At 54.0% G+C, this 17,311-nt stretch overlaps 1 protein-coding gene across 1 annotated transcript; it reads left to right on the top strand.

Annotated features, from left to right (window-relative positions):
* Positions 1–1,607: 1,607 nt before the first annotated feature.
* On the top strand, positions 1,608–11,966 carry CYP26A1 (cytochrome P450 family 26 subfamily A member 1). The gene is made up of 7 exons (XM_078855085.1): positions 1,608–2,020; positions 4,093–4,317; positions 4,714–4,998; positions 6,039–6,185; positions 8,598–8,732; positions 9,722–9,865; positions 11,111–11,966. The coding sequence occupies exons 1-7, from the start codon at positions 1,832–1,834 to the stop codon at positions 11,477–11,479; spliced, it is 1,494 nt and encodes a 497-aa protein (XP_078711211.1). The 5' UTR covers positions 1,608–1,831; the 3' UTR covers positions 11,480–11,966.
* Positions 11,967–17,311: the final 5,345 nt, after the last annotated feature.

The raw sequence follows: 17,311 nt of genomic DNA, 5'->3' as shown, positions 1-17,311 counted from the left end.
AGATGTTAACTACCTCGCCCGCCAGCCAGGAGGTCGTAGGTTCGATCCCGACCGCTGAGACACCTGTGTATTTGGAGTCTGCGGTGTCTATATCCCCCGTGGTTGCGTGGATTTTTTTTCCGGGTCCTCTGCTTTTCTTTCCCCCCCTTCACATTTATAATAATCAACGTGCGCGTTTTGAGCATTTGTGCCCGCTATACATTTCCACGCGATGAAAAGACACTTCGTAGTAGACCTTTCATTAGTGATAGCCAGGCAGGTCGCTTCTAAAAAAAAAGAGCTATAGAGTTCAGTTGGTGGGCCTTACCTGGTTAAAAGAAAAAACGAACTATTATTTAAAAATCGTTTCGCAAGTTTCAGCTTCACAACGCGCGCAGAGCAAATGGGAATGATGGGGCGGCGCATTTGAATAGCGGCTGCGAGATTGGCATTTGTTGTCGTGTCCGCCGCGGAGATAGCTGAGCGGTGGCGTGGGTTGGGTTGGGTGGGTTGGGTTGGGTGAAGAGGGTGGCACTCAATTAGGCAGCAGGACAATTGTCTCGGCAATCTGCATTACAGAGCCACGAGATACCCCGGGCCCACTCCCCGCTCTCCTCTCTCCGTGGGTCGCGACGCGCCCATCGTCCCCGTGACTCGACCACTTCTCGAATTAAGTGCGAAGGCAACAAAAGAGCGCCATTTGATTCCTTGTCTCTTAACGTGTCGCCTAACCCACCCCTCCCCTCCCCTCCCTCCTCCTCCTCGCAACACAGACGTCGAGAGAACGTTTGTATTTAAAGGCCCCTCTCTCTCCGCGGCACAATGAGCGGGTGGGTGACCAACAGTCAGTTATATACAATTGACCGGGTAAACACAAACGTCTTAATTCCGTAATTGACGACGGCTAAGTGTTCTTGCGTACACAATGGGGGCTCGCGTCGCCCCTAATGTTAAAATGGATTAAGGCGTTTAACAAGCAAACGTGGGAGCGCACTACGGACACACACGGAGAGAAGAGAGAAAGGCATAGACACACGCACAGGACAACATAAACACACGCACATGGCAACACAGACTCACACACAGGTCAACATAGACACACACAGTTGACAACACAGACACACACACAAAGAGAGGGCAACATAGACACACACACACACACAGTTGGCAACATAGACACACACAGAACATAGACACACACACAGAAGATAGGCCAACATAGACACACACACAAAGAGAGGGCAACATAGACACACACACAGAAGATAGGCCAACATAGACACACACACAGGACAACACAGACACACACAGAACATAGACACACACACAGAGAAGATAGGCCAACATAGACACACACACGCAGAAGGGACCTTTGCATGGAAAGAGAGAGTGTCCGCCACCAGACCATGCGCAAACCACGTGGGGTGGGTGTCGGCTGGGTCAGGGGCGGCGGGGGGGGTTACTCAGAGGGCCTGGCCCAGCTGTTGAGGAGCCGCTGAACTCTACTTGAACCAGTCTATCTGGCCGTGATAGGTAATAGCGACCTGTAAAAAGAAAACCCCAACACAACCACAAAAAAAACCCCTCCTCCTAATCCAGCCACGGCGAAGCGGCGGGGGTAGGGGGGTGCATAAAAAGAAGTCGGAGCTTCACACCAATCACTCGGAGAAGGAAGGGGGGAGAGAGGGTGGCACCACACCACCCGGCCTCTACCGCTACCCCACCACGCTCACGTGTGCCGGCGCGTGATCAATTCACGGCGAGCGGAAGACGCAGCCGCGCGTGTCACCATCGACAATCGCAAACGAGAGACGCCGTTCAGCACTCGACGCGCGGTCCGAAGTTCGTCGCCATGGCTTTGCTTCAGCTAGCGATCACCGTGACCATCACGATCTTCACGCCGCTGCTGCTGCTGCTGGCCACGTGGAAGCTGTGGGAGAAGTTCTGCCTGCGGGACCGGGACCCCTCGTGCCCGCTGCCGCTGCCGCCGGGATCCATGGGTCTGCCTCTGATCGGGGAGACCCTGCACTACGTCCTGGGGGTGAGAGCTACAACGACGTTACCACCACCACCACCTACCACCACGAACCACGTGTGTGTGCGCGTGTCTGTGTGTGCGCGCGTGTGAGTCTGTGTGGTAGTGTGGGGAGCGGTGGTGGAGCGGTTAGCGTGCTGCGCTACGAACCTGGATCCCCGGGGTCGATTCTCGCTCATGGCCAACACCCAGTGGCGACGATTATTTGAAACGGTTCCTGGGCCTCCGCTAGGTTGACTCGGCCTCAAATGAGTACCCGGTGCGGTGTGTCGTAAACATCGGCACCAGGGAGACAAAGGCAGCCGGGCGTGTTGCTGTGCCACCCGCCACCTCGTGTGCCGTGCCGGCCTTCATAGGTGCTCGCAAACAGCGCTTGCTCCAACAGTCGGCTCAGGCTATAACGCGGGGTGATCTTTGTCTTGTGTTTACTTGTGTTTGTGTCTTTGTTTGTTTAGGGTGTAGTGCAGATTTCCGCTTATTTATGAAAGGCCCATCGCCGTCTCGTATGGCACCACGCACCGCAGTGCATTGGCGGCTCTTGAAATCTATTGAGGTTTTTCAACGAATTTTCGAATAAAATGTCTCCTTAATACTTTGTTTTCTGGCCCCTGGTGTAGCGGGTTGCGCTCTGCGCTACGAACAACACCGGTGACGATCACCTAGAACTGGTCCTGGGCCCCCCCCCACCCACCCCCCACAAAAGGAGTACCTGCTGCGATGTGTAAGCATCGCCACTGGAGAGACGAAGGCGGCCGGGCGTGGTGCTGGCCACCCACCCCCTCGTGTGCCGTTGCGGCCTTCATTGGTGCTTGCTAACAGCACTTGTCCCAACAGGTTGCCAAGGCTATAGGCGAGGTCTTTGTCTTTGTTTACGTGTGTGTGTGTATAGCCCGATCTGCATTGGCGCTCGCGAACAGCACTTGGACCCAGCAGGTGGTTTTCAGAGAAGTTTGTTTCCTCTGATTCTACGCAGGGCTTGCTTTGCTTTCTTTCGTTGGTGACCACGGTGACTCGCCAGCTCGCAGGGACAGCCGTTAAGCTATAAGTATACTGGATGTGGTGATCCGGGTGGGGAGGGGGGGAATATTTTTTAGTTGTTGTTTCTGGTGGAGGGATGCACCTTGTGACAAACCGCACTCTGCTTCACCAGTGCCAAATTTCACCTTCACAAGCCCCTCTTCCCGGAGCAACGATTTTAAAACGATGATAAATGTACGCATTTATACTGGTAGGAACCTCCTGGTTACACCAGCCCACAGGGGATTATTGTGTCCGTCCGTCCGTCGTGCAGGGAGAGGTTGGGTGGAGAGGGAGGGGCTGGGTGGGGAGGGTGGGGCTGGGTGGGGAGGGTGGGGCTGGGTGGGAGGGGAGGGTGGGGAGGGGCTGGTTGGGGGGTGGGAGGGGTGGGGCTGGGTGGGGAGGAGCTGGTCACCCCGTTGTGCCCTTATAAAACTCAACGTTTAACCTACTCACACCGGCTTGTGCCCGCCCTCACAGTTGGCCATATTTGCGGAATACACCACGCCGCCGTTGACCCTGGCCATTGACCGAGCAACCCAACGTTCCAACAGCTGCCTCCACAGGAATGTGTTAAATGTGACACGTTGCTGCTGCTGTTGATGTTTGCATGGCCGTCGCCCGAGTTCGATTCCCGCTCACGGCCAACATCAGCGACGAATATCTGAACCAGTCCTGGGCCTCCCCGATGTCCGATCAGCCTCGTATGAGAACCCCGATGTGGCGTGTATAAAACACCAGCGTCGGAGAGACAAAGGCGGCGGGGCGGCCAGGCATGCTGCTGGCTACCCTTCCCCTCGACACATATCACTACGCTTGTCACGTTCCGCCTACCCCAATCGACGTTAATGCACCCGGCACGACAAGACCTCTCGCTTGCGCGGTCCGCTTCTCGTCACGTGCGCGACCCGCTCCGGCGCAACCAGCAGGCGCTCGCTCACGGCACACGCGGCCCGATGGTCACCCCTCTGCTCGCGCGCTCGCTTGTACGCACGCACGCCCCGTGGCCGGGCCGTGTTCTGATCGGAGGCGCTCGTTTGTCTGCCGGTGGGGGTCCGCAGAGGGGCAGCTTCATGGAGATGAAGCGCCAGCGCTACGGCCCCGTCTACCGCACGCACCTCTTCGGCATGCCCACCGTGCGCGTCACCGGCTCCGAGAACGTGCGGCGCCTGCTGCTGGGCGAGCACCGGCTCGTGGCGGCGCAGTGGCCCACGTCGGTGCGCTCCATCCTGGGCGCCGGCTGCCTCTCCAGCTCCTTCGACGGCGCCCACAGGATGCGCAAGAAGGTGAGGGTGCCCCCACCGCCCCCCCCCCGTCTCCCCATCGGCCATGATCTGTCTCCACTGTTGTCGCCATCCCTCGCAAGCCAACTCGCTCTCACTCTACCCGGTTCACGGGATGTAATTAGCAGCGATGCAGGCGGCAGGTAAATATAAGTTACCAGAGGACAAAACGCCTTCGCCGTGTTTGGAGTGTCTGGCCAGGCTGGCTGGTTTTCGCTCGGGATGGTCCACAGTTTGGTTCACATCGGATAAATTTTACACCAGTTACCGTGCCCCCCCCCCTTCCATTCCCACCGCACCGCCCCCCACAGGTACCGAACAGGCGGCAGAGCGGATGCGTGAATGAGAATACGCCGTGGATGATCGTAATCTTTTGTTTTCTTCCCCCCCCCACCCCAGGTCATCCTGAAGGCCTTCTCGAGAGAGGCCCTGCAGAACTACGTGCCCACGATCGTGGAGGAGGTGTCGGCGATGCTCGGGGACTGGTGCTCGCGCTCGCGCCCCGTGCTCGTCTACCCCGAGGTCAAGGTGCTCATGTTCCGCATCGCCATGCGGCTGCTGCTCGGCATCGACGTGAACGGCATGGCGCGCGGCGAGATCCACGCCCTCGTCGGGGTCTTCGAGGAGATGATCCGAAACCTCTTCTCGCTGCCCATCGAAGTGCCCTTCGGCGGCCTCTACCGGGTACGGCGGCGTCGTCGTCGTTTTTATTATTTTATTATTTTCCTTCTACGTGACTTTACCGAAAGAACCAAGAAGAAGGTTGTTGTAGTCGTTGAACCGTGGCGATCCCGTAACCATTCTTGGTTTAGAGCAACCTGCGGCTCCGGAGTCGTGGAAGTCCAGTTTAGCGTACGAGTCCAGTTTACCGTGGACGTCCATTTTACCATGGGAGTCCAGTTTACCATGGGAGTCCAGTTTACCATGGGAGTCCAGTTTACCATGGGATACCAGTTTACCGTGGGAGTCAAGTTTACCGTGGGAGTCCAGTTTACCATGAGAGTCCAGTTTACCGTGGGAGTCAAGTTTACCGTGGGAGTCCAGTTTACCATGAGAGTCCAGTTTACCGTGGGAGTCCAGTTTACCCTGGGAGTCCAGTTTACCATGGGAGTCCAGTTTACCATGGAAATCCAGTTTACCGTGGGAGTCCAGTTTATCGTGGAAGTCCAGTTTACCATGGGAGTCCAGTTTACCATGGAAGTCCAGTTTACCGTGGGAGTCCAGTTTATCGTGGAAGTCCAGTTTACCGTGGAAGTCCAGTTTACCATGGGAGTCCAGTTTACCATGGAAGTCCAGTTTACCATGGGAGTCCAATTTACCGTGGGCGTTCAGTTTATCGCGGAAGTCCAGTTTACCATGCCAATTCGTTTACTTACAGCTGGAATTCACTCCCTGACCATTTGATGAATCGTCAAAATTTGGGGTCGCCATTCGATTGTTTTTCACACTGCCTGCGGTGAATGGTAGCGCCTCTAGTGGCTTGCAAGGGGTGCTCGCGAGCCTAACGACAACGACAATTATCACACCCGCGATTCGATTCAGCATCGCAAGCTTTGTGAGGGTCGCTATTAATCGACCGATGCTGTACATCGTTCCACCCCCTTATCGTTGACTCGTAACTCGTTCACTTTCCCCGCTTCATTTCCAATGAAAATATAAAGTTTTTTTGTTTTTACGTGAACCTCTGTATAATTACCGGCCGACCGTTCTTCATCGTTCCGCAGGGGCTGAAAGCGCGAAACGTCATCCACAGCAAAATCGAGGAGAGCATCAAGAAGAAGTTGAGCAGTCCCCCGACGGACGGGTGCAAGGACGCGCTGCAGATGCTCATTGAACATTCGCGGGAAAACGGCAACTGCCTGAGCTTGCAGGTGAACTTCTGAACGTAGCCTCGACACTTTAACACGTAACCTTTCGCGACCAATAATTACCCACAATTCTGGCTGTCGCCTGATGAGGCTGGTTGTAATTACCGAGCGAAACGTCGTGCTCGAATTGTAAATGTTGTGGGTTTACTCTCCAACACACCGATGCGTTGGACTAGTAACTAATCGGCACGTTCTGTTTACGTGACAAACTTTACTAATTGGCCGTGTCGGGTGGTGGCGGGTTTAATGACACATTTTTATTCACGCGATCTGACCCAAAAAAAAAACTAATGGACAGCCGCCTCGATGGTCAGACATTGGATATGGCCAGTGGTGCTGCTGGCCCAGTGGGGGTGGGGGGGGGGGGTCGGGCGGGCCCTCATTTGGGGGGGGGAGTTTGCCCCCCTTACAATTTATACGCTACCAGTGAAATGACAGAAGGGATGCAGTGTAGATAGCGGGAGAGGTACGGCAGGGGACGTGAATGAGCGTTTCACGTTAATTGGCTTTGTGTGCGTACTAAGATTTGAATCGGAGATGATGTTTGGTTCACCCATCGTGACTTGTTTCGTGATTTCTGGGGGCCCACGTGAGCTGCTGGGCGCCCTGAGCTTTCGCTGCGCTCGCTCACTTTCCAGCGCTGCAAACCGCTGGAGGCGCTCACCCTCTCAGCTCTCTAGAGAGAGAGACAGAGTCAGGGAGAGGGTGTACGCACCTTGATGTACACGATGGCACGAAATGAAATGAAGCCCCCTCCAGTCCAATCTACAGCCCCGTCTCCAGCCCCCCGTGGCCTGCAGCCTCCCCCCCCCTCCCCCGGTTGGTGCAGTGGCACCGCCTGCACACAAGCACGTGACAGCCACACCTGAGTGGGCATCCAGCTGAGACAGAGTGGGCAAGCGCGAGCACAAGCGCCCTAAACCGAGCGCTCACCGCTCACCACTCCCCGCTCACAACTCACCGCTCACCGATCACCGCTCACCACTCCCCGCTCACCACTCCCTGCTCACCACTCCCCGCTCACCACTCCCCGCTCACCACTCCCCGCTCACCACTCCCCTCTCACCACTCACCGCTCACCACTCACCGCTCACCGCTCACCACTCCCCGCTCACCACTCCCCGCTCACCACTCCCTGCTCACCACTCCTCACTCACCGCTCACCACTCACCACTCCCTGCTCACCACTCCCTGCTCACCGCTCACCACTCACCACTCCCCACTCCCCGCTCACCACTCACCGCTCACCACTCCTCACTCACCGCTCACCACTCACCACTCCCCACTCACCACTCACCACTCCCCGCTCCCCACTCCCCGCTCACCACTCCCCGCTCACCGCTCACCACTCACCACTCACCGCTCACCGCTCCCCGCTCACCACTCACCACTCCCCGCTCCCCGCTCACCACTCCCCGCTCACCGCTCACCGCTCACCACTCACCACTCCCCGCTCACCACTCACCACTCACCACTCCCCGCTCACCACTCCCCGCTCACCACTCCCCGCTCACCACTCCCCGCTCACCACTCCCCGCTCACCACTCCCCGCTCACCACTCCCCGCTCACCACTCCCCGCTCACCACTCCCCGCTCACCACTCCCCGCTCACCACTCCCCGCTCACCACTCCCCGCTCACCACTCCCCGCTCACCACTCCCCGCTCACCACTCACCGCTCATCGCTCTCCACTCACCGCTCACCACTCCCCGCTCACCACTCGCCGCTCACCACTCCCCACTCACCACTCCCCACTCCCCGCTCACCACTCCCCGCTCACCACTCACCGCTCACCACTCCCCACTCACCACTCACCACTCACCACTCCCCGCTCACCACTCCCCACTCCCCGCTCACCACTCCCCGCTCACCACTCCCCGCTCACCACTCCCCGCTCACCACTCCCCACTCACCGCTCACCACTCCCCGCTCACCACTCCCCGCTCACCACTCCCCACTCCCCGCTCACCGCTCACCGCTCCCCGCTCACCACTCACCACTCCCCGCTCACCACTCCCCGCTCACCACTCACCACTCCCCACTCACCGCTCGCCACTCCCCGCTCCCCACTCCCCGCTCACCACTCCCCGCTCACCACTCACCGTTCACCACTCACCGTTCACCACTCACCGCTCACCACTCCCCGCTCACCACTCCCCACTCACCACTCCCCGCTCACCACTCACCACTCCCCACTCCCCACTCACCACTCCCCGCTCACCACTCACCACTCCCTGCTCACCACTCCCCACTCACCGCTCACCACTCACCACTCCCCGCTCACCACTCCCCGCTCACCACTCCCCACTCACCACTCCCCGCTCACCACTCCCCGCTCACCACTCCCCACTCCCCACTCCCTACTCACCGCTCCCCGCTCCCCACTCAACACTCACCACTCCCCGCTCCCCCCAGGACCTGAAGGAGTCGGCCACGGAGCTCCTGTTCGGGGGACACGAGACGACGGCCAGCGCGGCCACGTCGCTCGTCATGCACCTCGCGATCCACCCGCACGTCCGCTCCCGCCTGAGGAGCGAGCTCAAGCAGCAGGTACAACACCGCCAAGGTGCCCGTGGGATGTTAGCTCCCTCGCCTGGTACGCAGGAGGTCGTGGGATCGATCCCGACCCTGACGCCGGTTTGCGTGTCTCTCTCTCTCTCTCTCCCCGTGGTCGCGTGGATTTTTCTCCGGGCCCTTCGGTGTTTCCCTTCACATTTTCTAATCAACGTCACGCGTCTAGGGGATTTGGCTGCTGTGCATTTCCGCGCCACCAAAAATTTTATCCGCCAGCCGTCGCCCTCGGCTTCGTGTCCGACGATTCGGCGAGACATCCAGGCGGTGCACACCCCTCGCGAGGGGTGACTGGGAGCAGCCGCCCCCACCCTCGCCCCCACCCTCGCCCCCACCCTCGCCCCCACCCTCGCCCCCTCCCTCGCCCCCACCCTCGCCCCCACCCTCGCCCCCACCCTCGCCCCCACCCTCGCCCCCCCCCTCGCCCCCTACCTCGCCCCCACCCTCACCCCAGCAGTGCCTGACCAAGGCGTTCCCCACCTCGTGACGTAACGATCCGCTCCGCGCCTGTGACCGAGCTGCCCTCGGTGCACCGTCCCCTTCCCCTCGCCCTTCCACTCTGTCCCGTCCCTCCCCTGTCGCCCTCTCGTGACCCCCCACCTGCTCCTCCGTTACGGTCGCTCATCCCTCGGCCCTCGCCCGCCCCCCTTGCCGTCTAAATCGCTCGATTCTTGCTCACCGCTTTGAATCTGCGTGAAGCGCCTTGAGCCAAGGCGCTCTGCAGAGATAAAATGAGATGAAGCAAAAAAAATGCTACGAAAAAATTCTACGAAAGATAAGATTACAGACATTTATGTCTGACCTTCGGGGGGAATCGGAAGCCAACGCTGTGTTGGCTTTTGATGGAAATCCGAGGTTACATCCATCCACCTTTGATTCAACCGAGGGGGTCGAGCTGGCTGCCAAGGAATTGAATTACTCACGGCAGGGGTGATGGTTTTTGTGGCCTTTGTGTGGTGTGCTGGCAGGGCTTCACCGCGGAGCGCACCATCAGCTCCCTGGCGGAGCTGGAAGAGCTGAAGTTCGTGGCGAGCGTGGTGAAGGAGACGCTGCGCGTGAGCCCGCCGGTGGCCGGGGGCTTCCGCGTGGCGCTCAAAACCTTCGAGATCAACGTGAGCCCCTTTCCTGCGCCGGAGACGCACGCACCCGCTCGCACGCACGCACCCGCTCGCACGCACCCGCTCGCACGCACGCGCCCACTCGCACGCACCCGCTCGCACGCACCCGCTCGCACGCACGCACCCGCTCGCACGCACGCCCCCGCTCGCACGCACGCACACGCATGAACACGCGTCAGAATGGACGACAAGTAACGCCTCACGGTGGCATTGTGTAAACTAAAAACTCTTTAAAACTAAACTGTTTTTATTTTATCAGTTAAAGCTCATTGAGCAATATAGATCTTTTTCAGAAGCGACCTGGCCACAAATTATAGCTCAACGAAGTGGCTTATCACGTGGAAATTTATAGCAGCCAAATACTCTAAATGCCACAACCACGGGGAGAACATGCAAACCCCAAATATACAGGCGTTGGTGTCAGGATCAAACCCTCGACCTCCTGTATACCAGGTGAGGTAGTTAACATCTCGCCACTGTGGCACCCTCTCCCTCGCCTGGTATCCAGCAGCTTGTGGGTTCAATCCCAACCCTGACGCCTGTTTATTTGGAGTTTGCACGTCTCTCTCCCTGTGGTCGTGTAGACTTTTCTCCAGTTCCTCCGGTTTTCCCCTCCACATTTAGAATCAACGTCACGCTTTCAGAGTATTTGGCTGTTGTAAATTTCCGCGCGATAAGCCGGGTTGCTTCTGAACAAAAGAGCTACACAACTCAGTGGGCCTTACCTGGTGAAAAATTTGAATAGTTTGTTAATAGCCTGAGCCGGGGCGCTCGCACGCGCGGGTCGCCTCGGCAGAGGTCGCAACCGGGTACCCGATACCCGTACCCTACCCGATACCCGGCTACCCGTACCCGACCGGGTACGGGTAGCCGAGTTTGCGACCCTGGTGCGGCCGGGTACGGGTAGGCCGTGAGTCACTGGTGAGTAACCGTTTGTCACTCATTTCCCAACGTCTTGTCTCTTCTCACAATTCAAGTTCCTAGAATCAACCCACCCGCGCCTGCAACATGGCTTCATCCCAGAGGTCGCAATCAGGTACCCGATACCCGTACCCTACCCGTACCCGGCCGGGTGCAGGTAGGGTACGGGTACGGCCGTGTACGGGTACCCGTTTGCGACCCTGGTGCGGCCGGGTACGGGTACGGGTAAGGAATCAAAACCCGTTTGCGACCTCTGCGCCTCGGTGCCCTCGTTGCTCGGTCACCGACGTGATGACGCGTCCCCATTTCCTCCACCAGGGCTACCAGATCCCCAAGGGCTGGAACGTGATCTACAGCATCAAGGAGACGCACAACATGGCCGAGAACTTCCCCAAGCGCAACGACTTCGACCCCGACCGCTGGATGACCGGCGGCGCCGGCGGCGGCAATGGCGGAGACGCGGCATCGTCGCGCTTCACTTACATCCCGTTTGGAGGCGGCTCGCGCAGCTGCGTGGGCAAGGAGCTGGCGCGACTCATCCTGAGGATCGTGGTGGTGGAGCTGTGCCGGCGCTGCGAGTGGGAGCTGCCCAACGGCCCCCCCACGCTGGTGACGGCGCCGTCACTCTACCCCGTGGACAATCTGCCCGCCAGGTTCTCGGCCTTCTCGGCCGACGACTGGAGATGATGATGATGATGATTATAATGGTTCCTTAATTTTATATGGCGTCATTCATGCCAGCATTTAACGAAAAATATTTAAACGATTTTTATTCTAGCAGGTGAGGCCCACTGAGCTGTGCAGCCCTTTTTCAGAAGCACCCCGGCCATAAATGATAGCTCAATGAAGTGGCTTATCATGCGGACATTTATTGCAGACAAATACTCTAAACGCACGTTTCTAATTGTGGAGGGAAAAAAACCGGAGGACCTGGAAAAAAATCCCCACGACCACGGGCTGATAGGCACCGCAAACTCCAAATATACAACAGGTGTCAGGGTCGGGATCGAACCCATGACCTCCTGCATACCAGGCGAGGTAGTTAACATGTCGCATCCGTGGCGCCCCAGCATCCCGCAACGCTGTACATTAATTATATAATAAGGACATAATCTAATATATGCGCTTGGCTACGCACGGTGCGAAAGAAGCCCACAGACACACATACACACCAAGCAAATGAAAAACCTTCCAAGAAAAAACTAAAATGAATGAACAAAAAAAAAGCATAAACAAACGAACAAATATTCTTGGTTCTTTCGATAAAGTTACGTAGATAGAAAATAAAAAAATTAAATAAAAATACGTAAAAATAATACATTTTAAATAATAAAATCAAAAAACTATATTATTTTCGATTTATTATTTTTTATTTTTATTTATTCTTTTCTATCTACGTGACTTTACCGAAAGAACCAAGAATATGAATTCCTGCAGTCACGAAAGTTTTAAGTTAAAACAAAAACAAGTTACCACAACAAAGGTCTACGACTTGGAACATCCCAGACCACAATCTCAACTTCCCCAACCATGGCAAGAAATATTCACAGGGGAGAGGCGGTGGAGATGATGACGATGCCTTCGAGTTTTGTTGTTTTGTTGATTGAATTCGGCACAGGCGGGGTAAGGGAAGTGATTGTTGAAGGAACGGTGGGTGAGCAAGGGGGTGGAATGTTTGGGTTGACTCGGTTTGAGCGTCAAATATGAATCGGAATAAGATGCATTTATACTGGGGGAATCTGATGAGTTGTCAAGCTCATTTTCACAGATGTCCAGTAAATATGTGGATTGACCAAAGTTCAAAGGTGGCCAATTGTGGCATGAAAAATGGCCAAAGTTATATTGGTCTAGACACTAAATATTGACACAAACTGCATTCTTGCCAATACGCGACTGAGGCCCCACGATAAAGGCCAGTCGGGCCCTTTGACCAGAACATCTGGAATGTGCCCAATCGCAAATCTCAGCGGTGAAGCAGGTTTGAGCCTGGATAGTGTATTTATGGGTGGCCACCGTGTGTTGTGGGTTGGTATAGTCTGTCGGGCTAAGTCGTGGGCAGCAGGGGGCAGTGCAGCGAATCGATAGTTGTACCCTACTTCTATGCACCCCACCTTGACTTCGCATCATACGCTCAAGTAGAATAGATTGTGTGAATGACGCCTGTTTGCGTTGATTAGCGATGGAATTTCTTTAGAAACGCGTGGTCTACGATGCCAGAATATGCTCATTTATTGCGTCTGGCTTCAATTATAGCTTGCCTACACAGTGACGACTAATGTATCTGCATTAAACATTTTTATAAACACATGTTTTTTTTTTTTATATAACTGTAAATTACATTGCCGTGATCCTGAGATGTACAAAATGTACCATAATTTTGTTAAATATATATCATTTTGTTTGCATGTGAATCTACCCATCGTAGCTTAGGCTCTTTAGTATTTTAACTTTATATGGTCATCTTTTGTTGATATGAAATGCCTTAATTATTGTTGACAATCTCCTATATTGGACAGCACTAAAATTTGTAATGTTTTGTACTGAATGCACGCTCGTTTGTAATGTAATTTCCATTAAATGTATTTCGTCTTCAACGAGACTTTGTCAGATTATTACGATTCCAGGCAGTCGCCTCCGGTGAAACCGGGTACTCGTGTGCAGTCAGTCGATGGTCTCAGCCCAATCACCAATGACTGCGCACCCCCCCCCCCCCCCCAATTAAATAAACTTTGGTTTTGCACTTAATTTGGCTCTCTTTGAGAATTCAAAACCCGGATCTGACCGTCATGCGATGAACATTTCTTCTCCGATAGCAGAGCGTCTGTGGCCTAGGGATCACCCGGAAGGAGTTGAGAACTAGTTCTGTGGTATCCGCTTCCGCGGACCGTTCCCCGGCATGAAGGGTCGTGTTGTTCTGCGAGAGATCCGATTAGACACGTCTTCGCCTTGTGACTTGACACCAATACAATTGGGGGGGGGGGGGGAAGACGATGTCTTTTTTAAAGCCCCTCTGCTCTAGAAATCTGGAGCAGCAGTGGATTTTAAGAGCTCCCAGTAGCCACCTCCGATGGTTCTCTTGCCAATCTTTGAAGTGTCCACACCGCTACCGTATTCAAGTCATGTGCTGCCGTTCCGGCCGTTAGCCACAACTTAAACATCGCTTAACAAGGCGAGTGGATCAAGTGATGTGATTCGTGCACTCATCACGGTGAGGTTACCTAGGATGTAAAGTATCTCTTTGTGGTGGGGGGGGGAGGGGTCAAACGTGGTTTTGCTATGATTAGACTTGCCTCTGTGTCAGGGCTGTAAACAGGTGATGAGCAATGCCTGATGCTCATTTGAGCAGAACATCGCTTCGACTTTTGACTTTTTGCCTGGAGAGCAATCCCCTAAGCATTATTATTCAATTGACATTTGCAATTTTTTTTCAAACTGCACGGTGCAATTTGGTATTTTTCTCAACCTACATTATAAAATTGATCATCATGAATAGATTAAGGTGTTGTTAAAAACAAATCGGGCAATTACTTATGGAATGCATTTACCATCATAGCGAATGACCGACTCAGTGGCTGCTGTGAAATACGGAGAAAGGCTGGAAGAAAACTGAAATTTGGCAGGTTTATGACACCTATAAAAATATAAATTTAATGTAAAAAGATGATAACATTTCTCATTGGTGCTTATGCAATTTACGGCTCAGAGATTATTTGGTTTCACTCTCAGGGCAGGCCACCGCAAAGTTTAGCATTTTATCTTGGCTTTCACTTTTAATGATCTTTTTTTCGTAATTTATGTCGTGTTTCATTTTTCACACGTCCAGCGCTTTGTGACCTTTCAATGAACGGCGCTGTTTAAACATGCATCTGCATTATTATAATTATTGCTTAAAGTCTCATACTATCAGTGAACCTCGTAATTCACCTTACGTGGAGTGGGTCACTAAAGCTGATGCAGAGCAGGTGGAGGAAGTTAGGAGTATTATTACTATAATTTATATATAGACTATATGCATCTTAGTACACGGTATGCATTTACTCCCAAAGGGCATCAATTACAGGTTTGATATGTATAGAGGTGAGCATATTAGAATTAGCCTTCGTAAATTTCATTTATTTAGCGAATGCTTTTACACGTGACTGTCATACAGTTAGAGTACCAGATATGCAAGACAAATAAATACGTGTGCTTGTCAAATCTGGAAGTATTTGTCAATGTTATATGTTCTGAGTGGACGTCAGCCCACGTAGCCACATAGCCTACTCCTCCAGCACGTGTATAGCTATCATGTACAGAGATATGTCAGCAACCTATTTACACTCCGTCCTACAGCCACCTTGATAGCAGTGCACATCCTTGACTTTTCCCCAAGTAATATTTGAAAATATAACCGCTGCGGTGCGAGTGAGTGACGCTTGAATCGCCCGTCATCTTTACCGCCTGGGTTCAAATCCAGGCAGACTGCTCGCGATGAAAGTGTATTTATTTTTCTTGCATATCTGGTGGCTTCTCAAGTGAAGGGAGTTGACGATGTCAGCTCAGTCACCAACGCCTGCAGGGAATAAAAAAAAATTCAAACGTTGCGTTAGAATTAGTTCTGCAGTTATTGGAGCATGAAAATATCGGTTTGACTGTCATGTGAAAAAAAAATCGCTCTGTGGCAGGGTCAAAGCTGCCTTCTGCTGCATAGACCGGAGGTCACTAAGAGAAATCTCAGAGGTTAGCTCTGTGAAATCCGCTTCCGTGGGCCATTCTCTAACACAGTCAGTGGTTTGTGTTGCCCTGTGAGAGATCCGGAATGGACGCTTCGTAGAATTGGCGATAAAGACGCAAAAAAAGGTAAAGAAAAATAAACCGGCGTTTATCTCTTGCCGAGTGTCGTTCAATTTGCCGGCATCGGCAGAGATACGAGGCTCGAGTTATCGGCCGAGTAATCAGTCACGCAGGTGATTCCGCGAGAAGAGCGATGAAAGGTGAACTTTGGAACACTTTATGTCATAACTGTGCTCTGCAATGTGCACCGTGACGGCTCTGTGTCTGCTACGCTTCCTTTGAAGGTTGAAAAAAAATGTAATCGGCCCTAGCTTACGCCAACAATGGAAAAATCAACAAATCCTGCGCCATAAAAACAACGCATTCAACTGACTCGAGCAGAATCTCAACTTTTCAACTTTAAACTTTTCAACTCTTCACACTTGACATGGGAAAAATAAAAGACGCAATTGCCAGAACAGCCTCTCTCTACCCCCCCTCCCATCCCTCTACACCCACCCCGCTCCCTCCCATCACACTCCATACCCCCCCCCACTCCACACCAATTTGGGGGCCACACAATTGTCAAGGCCCTTATGGGCATAATGCCTCTTGTCAAAAAAGCAAAAGGATGACCCCGTTCCCTAGAATCTCTTGTGTAGCCACAGCTATTGTTGAGCCTAAAGTAAACTTCCTGGACAAGGGCAATTCCAGTGTTATGACTACTCGCCTGCCCAGAAGTTTCCCCTCCGTGCGGGCGACGTAATATATTTATTTATATACTTATCTATCCAGTTACTTATTTCATTATTACGTGGACGCCTGCTCGAGGACGCGCACAGGATGGCACTCAACTACACCTGCAGAAGTACAAGTATTATACAGCGTGTCTCCCCTAGGTTGACTCAGCCTCAAATGAGTACCTGGTGCGGTGTGTAAAAATTGCCACTGGGTAGACAAAGGCGGTCGGGCGTGGTGTTGGCCACCCACCCCCTCGTGTACCGTTCCGGCCTTCATAAGTGCTCGCTAACAGCACTTGCCCCTACAGTCTGTTCAGGCTATATGGGGGATCTTTGTCTTTGTATATATGTGTGTGTATATGTGTGCCTCTGTGGAGGAGGCTCGTGAAGGACGCTACTGGGCAGTTGGAGGCAGTCGCCCTCCAACAACAACGGAGGGCGGAGGAGCGACGCTCACAACAACGAGCGGAGCGCCGGGTGGCTAAAGCACAGCAAGTTGGCACAGTAGGGGGCACAGGTGGTGCATCAGCCAGTCATCTCGGTCATCTCAGTCAGTCGACCCGTGGCACCTGAGTCTGCCCCGTGACCTCCTGCCAGCGGTCGTTCGACACTTCACGTGGCCTCAAGGTGCACATGGCCTGGCACAAGCGTCGTGGTGACGTCACCGCCCCTTAGTGGCGAATGGCGGTTGTTGTTGTTGTGTATCTATATTTGTGGTGCTCACGACTCGACTGGGCAATGAACCCCCGTTGGCCATCAAGCGGTGAATCATCTCTTGAAATGGCTATTCATCCAAACTCCCACCACACCTTCACAACAACCACACTGCCCAGTGTGGTGTGAAGTATGGTCTAAACAACCCATAAGACTGACACGATTGTGGGGGCAGGGGCGGCGGGGGGGGGGCTTCATCCAGCATTGGGTTGGTTCCTCAAGGGACTGTGAATTATAAAGATGAACTGACTCACGCATCATGTTGGTGGCGATGTGATCTTTCTGTCCGTGTGGATGCGATAAAATCTCATTG

This window comes from Lampetra fluviatilis, chromosome 4 (assembly GCF_964198595.1).
Source record: "Lampetra fluviatilis chromosome 4, kcLamFluv1.1, whole genome shotgun sequence".
Taxonomy (NCBI): domain Eukaryota; kingdom Metazoa; phylum Chordata; class Hyperoartia; order Petromyzontiformes; family Petromyzontidae; genus Lampetra; species Lampetra fluviatilis.
Note: the sequence above shows the minus strand (reverse complement) of the source record. Positions and strands in the feature narration are given on the sequence as shown.

What these genes read in the sequence shown, in the direction of transcription:
- CYP26A1 (XM_078855085.1), top strand. Translation starts at nt 1,832, where the DNA reads ATGGCTTTGCTTCAGCTAGCGATCACCGTGACCATCACGATCTTCACG. An exon ending in CCCACAGGATGCGCAAGAAG is followed by an intron (nt 4,318 to 4,713) that starts GTGAGGGTGCCC and finishes CCCCCACCCCAG; the next exon opens with GTCATCCTGAAGGCCTTCTC. An exon ending in GCAACTGCCTGAGCTTGCAG is followed by an intron (nt 6,186 to 8,597) that starts GTGAACTTCTGA and finishes CGCTCCCCCCAG; the next exon opens with GACCTGAAGGAGTCGGCCAC.